Source organism: Eimeria maxima, genomic scaffold, assembly GCF_000499605.1.
Source record: "Eimeria maxima Weybridge genomic scaffold, Emw_scaff263, whole genome shotgun sequence".
Classification (NCBI taxonomy): Eukaryota; Apicomplexa; class Conoidasida; order Eucoccidiorida; family Eimeriidae; genus Eimeria; species Eimeria maxima.
The window spans coordinates 31,713-40,167 of record NW_013565481.1 but is presented as its reverse complement, the minus strand read 5'-3'; the positions used below and the strand labels follow the sequence as shown (position 1 = coordinate 40,167).

Sequence of the window (8,455 nt, the reverse complement as noted above, 5' to 3'; positions counted from 1 at the left end):
TCTGGAGAAGCCACCTGCCTGCTTTTCCCTGCTGGCTGCTGTGATAGGCGAGGCCAGTGGCCTTGGCCGACATGCGCTTTGCCTCAGCCGGAGACTGCATCTTAATCTGGGGTGGCCAAGTATATCTGCAGGATTTCTGCTTTGTAGCAGCTGCCCACATAACAACAGCAGCCGCCCACCTAGCTGGCACACTCATGAGGCCAGGAGGCAGCTTACAGCGCGCGCAGCGTGTTGACGATGCATTTGCCGGGAGCTTCATTGCCTGTCGGCCCCGTATCCCCAAGTATTGGATCGAGTGGAGGATCGGATCCCCATAAGGGCGCCCCTAGTGGGGGCGGCGGGGGGCCTCTTGCGCGGCATGTGAAGCGGAAGCTGGCAGGGTTGCTGGACGGCTGGCGCCGCGTTAAGAGTTTTCGGCTTTTCCTCGAGCCTGTCGATGTAGAACAGATGGAATGCCCCACCTACTACGATGTGATCAAAAACCCTATGGACCTGCGCACCATGGAGGTACCCAAAGTTGCCCCGAAACCCAATAGCCCTTCTTCACATCCAGACAAACACATATACACATAGCTAAGGGATAAGATGCAAGCAGGGGCTTAGGGTCTACTGTGCAGCGCAAAGGGTGTTCTAGAGTGGCTTGGGTATGCAGGCCAAGCTGGAGAGGGACGAATACAGGAGCGAGGAGGCATTCGTCTGTGACTTGCTGCTCATCTTCCGCAACTGCCGCACGTCGGTCGCTGCAACAATGCACTTAACAGCAGCAGGATAAGCTGATGTCGTTGCAGACACTTGCCCTTAGTCGCAGTTGCAGTGGGAATAGATAGCATGAAACGACAAGCCGCACGACCAGCGTAGCCTTTAGGGGTTGTAGCATTCGTGACGCGGGCGGATCTTTAGCCGAAGCCTAATATTAGCTGTAGTCGCTGCTGTTGCAGTGAGAATCCGTTCCAGGCAGAGACGGGCAACAGCAGCAAGAGGAGTAGCAGCAGCATTCATGAGGGCTTGGGATGTTTTCGTTCCTTACATTGTGTCAGGGTTTGGGTATGAGAGATTCCGGTTTAATGTTTAGGGTTTATGGTACGCGAGTGTGCAGATTCAACGACGAGGCTACACCCGCAGGACAGTTTGTGTTGCGGCTTTGTGCGGAGGCGGAAGCACGCAGCCTTGAGGATCTCAAGAAGGCATGCAAAGACTCGAAGGTAGCTCCGTTGCTGGGGCTGCTGTTGTTGCTGCCCGTGGGGCTACTGTTGCTGTTGTTGCCGGCGTTGGTGTTGTTGATGTTGTTGGTGGAGGGTGGTCTCTCCTCCATATCCTGGTACAGCGGCGATGGTCTTAGGAACGGCTCAGGAGAGTTCCGATGAGGCAGACGTGCTGTGGTTGCTGCTGCCTTGGGGTTTCTTCACAGGCCTGGGCTGCACTTGAGCAGCAATTCTCGCATGGAAAACAGAAGGCAGGGGCGCGGCAGAAGGGCGGAGGTGCCTCGAAGCGGGCTGCGTCTGGAGGTGCATCCGCTTCTGAGAATACGGTGTCAGCAGCTGCTGCAGGCCCCGCAGCAGCAGCCCCTTCCGCTGTGGGCCGTTCAGCAGCAGCTGATCACAATACGCCCCCCCAAAGCTATGATAGTGCAGGCAGAAATGCTCTGGGGGCCTCTCCTGGGTTGCCTTGTGTGAACGGGCTCGTATATAGCGGCTCGAGTGGAGTAAGAGAGGAAGTAGCAACAGCTCTACCAGCAAGAGAAGCCGCCGTCTCAGAAAGGGTTGAAGGGGTTGTAGCTACCAGCGAAAATGCCTCTGAATCGACGTTGCAGCAGACATCCACCTCAGGACTCGCTGGTGTTTCCCCTCCCAGTATCCCTCTCACCCCTGGAGCATCTGGCAGTCAGAGGGCCCCGTCGCAGGCGAACTGGCAGGGAGAAGGGGGCAGTTTTTTGGGGCAGGGTAAGTATGGCCTCCGTTAGAGCGATGGCACACAAAGGCCCCATGATTTTGGAGTTGACGAGGGCAGTCGTTCAGTGGGGCAGATGTGGCGTTCACCAGTGCCTAGGTTTTCTAGAGGCGAAGTTTATGAGGGCATATGCCTCCCGTGCTCAGGTTATCTTGTATGCAAACTAGTGGGAGTATACAATTGCTGGGGTACGAGCTTTCAGGGGTTTGAGTTTGCCGTCTATTTTGGGGTTTAGATTAGGTTGCTTTATCATTTTTAAGGTTGCAGCTTGCTACAGCTTGGGTGCAGTGAGGTTTATGCTTGCACGGGTTTAGGCCTGCTAGGGGTTCGACCTGCTATGGCATGGCCGATGTCGTAAGCGTTCCGTGCACTGTGATTGCCACTGCACCGCTACAACAGCTGCTGTTGTTTCTGCTGTTGGTGTTGAGTGGGTGCTGCAGGCATGCTGGATATTGAGAACTGCCTGGCGGGGAAGAGTTGGTACATTTATTGCCGAGACAACGTACGTCTCGCAGTACTGCTGCAGCGTCTGCCCGTCCTGCTTTTCCCAACCTGCTGCTGCCAATTACTGCTAATTTGCTATTACTAGTCTGTTGCTGTCCCCTGGACGAGGAGTTGCTTCTGAAGAGGAGCAGCGAGTGGTGTCTGGTGTCTGGTCCACGGCAGTTACTCCTGGCGCTTCGGGGGATTTTATGTTTCACGCCTGCATTTGGTCAGGGGCTGAAGAATGATTACTGTTTGTATGCTACACTGGTCTCTGTTATTCTTCCATTGACCTGTCTGCTGCCAACGCATATTTTGTTTCGATGTCGCTCCATGCCGGTTCTCGGCCGTTGTTGTATATCGCGCCCCTTGAGTGGGGCTCCCGGTGACTTCGGCGCCTCCTCGCCGGATCCGCTGCAGCTGTGAGTGCTTGTCATTTTCGTTTCTTTTTTACGCTGCTGCTTCTGCGGAATCTATGCAGATCCTCAGACCCCTGAAGGGGGATCGCTACGCCTACCTTTTTCTCACGCCAGTCTTGGACAGCCCAGAGCTGCCGGATGCCGTGAAGACTTCTTACAAGTCGGTGATTGCAAGACCCATGGATTACGGCACCATCTGGGTATGTTACGCTTGTGACAACGGCTGCAGCATCTATGTTCTTAATCTTTGCTGAGGCAGTCTGGCTGGAAACGTGCCCTTATGCTTGTGTTTGCACACGTTTCGCAGACTAAGCTTACTGCCAGGGATTACCACCACCCTTTGGAGTTCTTCGAGGACATGTTTCTGGTGAGCTGCAGCAGCTGCTCTAGTGGAACGTGTGCTGAGAAAAAACAGAGCAAGGTATAAGCCGCTGTTGCAACAGCGGGATGTCCATGTAGCTCCTGGCGTTGCCGCTGTTGTTCATCCTGTTTCAGGTGTATTCAAACTGCATGGCTTTTAATCCCCCCAACGACCAGCAGTGCGGCTGGTTGCATCGCGTGGCAGAGAAGAGCCGAGACAAGTTCGTAGAAAGGTAAGGCACGGACGTTTGGCCGTCATTCCCAATTATGTCCACCTGTTGACACTGCACTACAGGAACACTGAGGCTGCATACGCTTCTGCAGGTGGCGTCGCTGGGTAGTGCGCATCTGGCGCGCTTTTGCGCAGCATAACGCAGCAGCAGCGGCAGCGCCGCCTCCCGTGCTGGAGAATGCTGAAGCAGCCAACGCTGCAGCAGCAGTAGAGTCAGAACCCGCTGTTGCTGCAGGACTGGCTGCCGCTCGCGCCGAGCTTCTGGAGCGGCGGCATTCCCATCCAGTGTTGCCTTTCGCGGCGCCACCTCAGCAACTGCAGCAGCAAACAGACATCTGTCATGCCCCACTGCAGCACCCCCAGTTGCAGCACCCGCCAGCGCAGCACAACCAACGTTGCCCCGATAAGGCTCAGGACCCCTCGGCGGTGGCAGCAAGCGCAGCTGCTGCCGCCAAGGATCCCAAGTACAGGTGTGTGCATTTGCATGGGGCGCTAGAGATTGTCTGCTATTGAAGGTCGGTACGTGGTGCTGCACATATTGTTGGGTTGGTGTCTTTGACGTTTGTAATGCTGCAGGGCCCTAGTCGTTGACCTGCTTGGCGAGGACGCACTGGAAGATGCAAGCAACAGCTCCTTAGATAGGGCGGCCACGACGCAGGAAACATTGCAGCAGCAGCTTCAACAGCTGCAGCAGCAGCAACAACTGCTCCAGCATGAACATTTGCAGCTGCAGCAACAGCAGCTGGAGATGCAGGAGAAAGAGCAGGCACTGGCTCGTGTATCGGCAGCAGGCGAAGGCCCTGTTCACTGCGAGAGCCCTGCCAACTTAGGGGTTCCTGGATCAAGTGATCTTCAGCAGCATCAGCAACAGCAGGAGCAGCTGCTGCAAGCCATCGATCCAGTTGCTGAGCACACTGACGCTGCTGCTTCTACGGGGTTGGTTGCTGGAGCTACCGCTGGCAACGACACTGCAGTCGAGCAACAGCAGCATGGAGATGCAGCGGCTGCAGCTGGGGATGTCACTGGAGCAGCGGAGGGCAGAAAACACAAGAACAAAAAGCAAAAGCACCAAAAACATATGCAGCGAACCCAGCAGCAGCTGCAGAAACAGGAGGCACAGAATGTGCAGCTGCCGCAGGAGGCGTCTGCAGGCGTCCAGTTACCCAGCAGTGGTCTGTTAGAGACTCAAGACCAGGCCGACTCTGGTGCTGTTCCGGGATACCATGCTGCAGCAGGAGTAGAAGAAGCGACACCATCACCAGCAGCGCCTGCAGCCTTTGCAGCAGCTCCACCAGGGTGCCCACAGGTGGATTATCCAGCCGGTCTTCGCGGGGCTGTTGTGGTGCCTGCTGCCGTAACCGATGCACCCCCTTTTCCTGTTTCTGTCTCACCTCAACAAGCAGCGGCAGTAGCAGCGACTCTAGCAGCAGACGCAGCGGGGAGCTCCCTCTTACCCAACACTTCCCTAGGAGATTCCCCTCGGCTCTGTGACATAATTGAGGCTCCCCCAGCCGAGATTCTGAAAGCCATGGGGGTCAAGGAAGTACCTGCCCGTCCCATTGCTACTCCGGTTCCTGCGGCTGCTTCCGCTGTGCCTGTTGCTGCGCCGGTGTCTGCTACTGATGCAACTCTAATCAGTTTGCCGCCAGCGGCCGGCACCACTGCTGAGGCATCTGCAACGTGGCTGGCAGGGCCAACCCCGTCGCAGCTGTCTGCTGGCCCAGCTGCTGCTGCTGCTGTAGCAGCACCACCAGCAGCAGCCACAGCCACAGGAGGTGTGAGAGGCCGTGCTTGTGTGGAAGGCTCATCGTTACCACCACCTGGCGATGAGGTGATCGCTGGAACCCTACAAACGCAACATTCTACAGCCTTCTACGACATCCAGCAGCAGCATCAGCTTCTACACCTGCAAACGCAGCAGTCAAGAGAGGACTTGCTTCCACCGAAGCTTCGTATATTATTGGAATCGACGCGGAAGAAGGGACCACCTCCTAGGCTCCTGTTGCTGCCTTGGAGGGGCAGAGGCAACGGCCCTATCCCCGAAGGCTATGCCGTAAGCGTTCCCGTAACCACTGCAGCAGCGGCAGCCGCATCAACAATATCAGCACTTACGTGCCACTCTTGCAGTGTCCCTTCCCAGTAGCGCATTTTTGTTTGTTCGCAGAGCCGTCTTCCGAGTACATCCTGTGGTCCCAAAGCTGCAGTTGGTGTTTGTGCTGCTGCTGGCACCACTGAAGCCACAGCAGCAGAACCGACAGGATCCGCCAGTGCATCTGATCGCAGCGTGAAGAGAGAAACGACACAAGGAGACTCTGTGGCAGCTTCTGCCGAGATTGAGAGAGCAACAGAAGAAGCGCCACCTCCAGAGGCAGCAGTGTCTGATGTTGCCGAGAAGACCAGCAGCAGCAGAGAGCAGAGATCCAAGCTGTCTTTGAGGCTGCGGAGTAGCTGTACTAGCAGGCGTTCAACACCATTATCGAACAAGGCCGTGCCTCGCAATGTATTTTTTGTTGGAGATGAGGATCCAGAGACAGAGGGGACTCTGGGGGCAATGTGCGTGGATAATGAAGGGGAGATTGCAGCAACAACAGCAGAAGCAAAACCCCCATTGCCTGCAACACCTGTTACAGCGCGGGACGCAACGCAGACGAAAATGACTCTTGCAGCAGAAGCAGCACAGGCGGCAGCAGTTCAAAGCACCAGCACCGCGCATCTGCTGAGGCTGCCATCCCGTGTCAGTCTGCTGCCGGAGGATGTAGATATACTCAAGGTTCACGCCGGGTAGGACTTTGCTGTTAGGCTGCCGCTGTTGGTGCTAGGCTGCTTCTGGCGCTGCCAGTGTGCTTTTGTTCGTGCTGTTACTGCAGCGTGGATCAACGTTTTTATTAGCTGCCGATAAAATAAGTAAATATAATAGGCGTATTATCCAGCCGCACCGTCCAGTTACAGCAGCATTTGCACCAGCTGTGAGCGAAACCCCATATTTCTTGTTACAAAACAGGTTTTTCACTTTTTTCTGTTTCTGCAGATTGCAGCAGTGCGGCTTCGTCTCCCATGCACTGTCTCGCTGTTGCAGCACTCGGCGCACCTGCAGTAGCATCCGCGGCAGCAACATCAACAACAATTGCAGCAGCCGCAGCAGCAGCGGTTGCGCCGATTGCGAGGTGTGGCTGCATCGGCAAACTGCCCGCATTCAGCCAGTAGGGCCTCTGACGACGATTTTAGGAGACACAGCAGACTGCAGCTGCCCGGTCTCCGTCTCGGTGCTGCGTTGTGTCAGGCTCGGTACCACTGCTGCCAATGCTGCTGGTGCGGCGCCGCTGCTGCTGCACTTGAAGCTTCAGGGAGCTGATGCGGCAGCTGCGGCACTGGCACTCAAGGGAGAGTACCTGGTTTCTTCATACTTACAGCTAGCAGCAGCAGCTACTGCAGAAGGAGGGGATGAAAACGCCCTTACCTTAGGCGGTCTGAGTCATCGTCCTGCTGCCGCTACTGCGCCTGGCGCTGCATCTGCTAGTGGTTCTGCGGGCGTTGCTGTGGCCAAGCGCAGCTGCTGGTGTTACGCACGACCGCAGAAGGGGCAGGAGAACCGAGGTTCTTTGTTGGCTGGGCGGTCTGTCTTCAGTGTCGAGCGTCAAGCAATTAGGTGAGCCATAGAGTTGTTGGCTTCAGGGGAGGTGTTCGTACACCCCGGGGGCAGCCGGCCCTGCTCATTTGACTTTGTTGCAAGGGCTCGTACACCGTTAGGGGACACCCCTCTTCGTGGATCGGCCCGGTGCATCCTTACATCCGTCGTCACGCGACCGCCGCTCCTGTTGCTTGTGTTGGTGTTGATGTGTGTCTATTGCAGGAACCTTCCGAGGCGTCTCCTGGAAGAGGCGCAGCAGAAGAAGCAACGGCGAGGGGGGATAGCGGACGGCTGTTTGCTTGGTGAACTGTGGGGCTCAGCCACACAGAAGCCGTTTGGAGAGGCGTTTGGCGGAGGGTTGCTGCAGGTGGTGTTGCGTGCTGCTGCATCCGGGGGTTCAGGAGATGCACTTGGCAGCAGCTGTGGCAGCGGCTGCAATCGCCTTGCCTGCACGAACGAAGAGTGTTTGTCTGACGGGCTCCGTTTCATTGAGGTAGGTTGATGGCGGGAACGATCGGAACGATCAGCAGCGACCGCAGCTGCTGCTGTAGAAAACCGCTGTGGCTGCTGCTGGTGGTGCAATTCCCCGGCGTAAGGATTGTTACATATGCATATGCATTTTTCGTTGCATCTCCGCTGTTTGGTGGCACTTTGCTGTAGGATTTGAACATGTGGGCTGCTGCGCTGCCGTCGGAGCTGTTGCTGCCAGTGCAGCAACAGAAGCAACAGCGACATCGCATACTGCGGCTTCCAGCATTGGATGTTGTGTTGCTGCACTCGGAACCCTTAGGCCTGGTGACCCTTTCAAAGCCTCATGCTTGTAGCAGCAGCGCGCCCCCTAGTGCGGGTGAGAGTGCGGCTGCTGTATACCGTGCCGCTGATGGACTCCGCAGCAGTAAGGTAGAGCTCCCGTTGCAGTTGAAAACCGAGGTGCCCTCACAGACGGCGAACCGCAAGAAGAGGGCTTCGGGCGACTTTGACTGTGGGGAGACGGACACAAGTAGCAGCGGGTGCTGTTGCTGCTGTTGCTTTCTAGCTAATGCTGTAGTTCAACCCGCTGTTGAGCCTCTGCAGGCGGCACTCTGCTTGGGGTGAGGTCGGAAGCCTCCCACTGATTTCGGCGGACTTCCAGCTGCAGTACATGGCCACTCCAGCTGCAGTGAACTGCTATTGTGTGTTTATTGTTTTGTTAGAAGCCTTCCAATGAGGTAGGATAGGTTCTGGGCTCCCTAACGCAAGCAGCCTACGCACACTCGAAGCCCTGCAGCTCGTTCGCACCAGGGTCGGTAACGGAACCAACCCCGCATTGGTTGATGAAGCAGGACAGTTTTGCCTTGGGCCAAGGGTTTGCTAAATTGAGTTCCAGAATGAATGCTAAGTTCTGCC

The 8,455-nt window shown here is 56.3% G+C and overlaps 1 protein-coding gene across 1 annotated transcript; it reads left to right on the top strand.

Moving 5' to 3' along the window:
* Window positions 1–237: 237 nt before the first annotated feature.
* On the top strand, window positions 238–8,281 carry EMWEY_00025100 (bromodomain-containing protein, putative; the record flags this gene model as incomplete). Its single annotated transcript, XM_013481011.1, has 15 exons — window positions 238–507; window positions 653–732; window positions 1,097–1,202; window positions 1,409–1,940; window positions 2,388–2,449; window positions 2,912–3,049; window positions 3,157–3,216; window positions 3,345–3,442; window positions 3,534–3,911; window positions 4,018–5,494; window positions 5,606–6,222; window positions 6,722–7,087; window positions 7,292–7,562; window positions 7,730–8,079; window positions 8,263–8,281. 15 exons carry the CDS (start codon window positions 238–240, stop codon window positions 8,279–8,281), a joined length of 4,824 nt encoding a protein of 1,607 aa, XP_013336465.1.
* Between the last annotated feature and the right edge of the window lie 174 nt (window positions 8,282–8,455).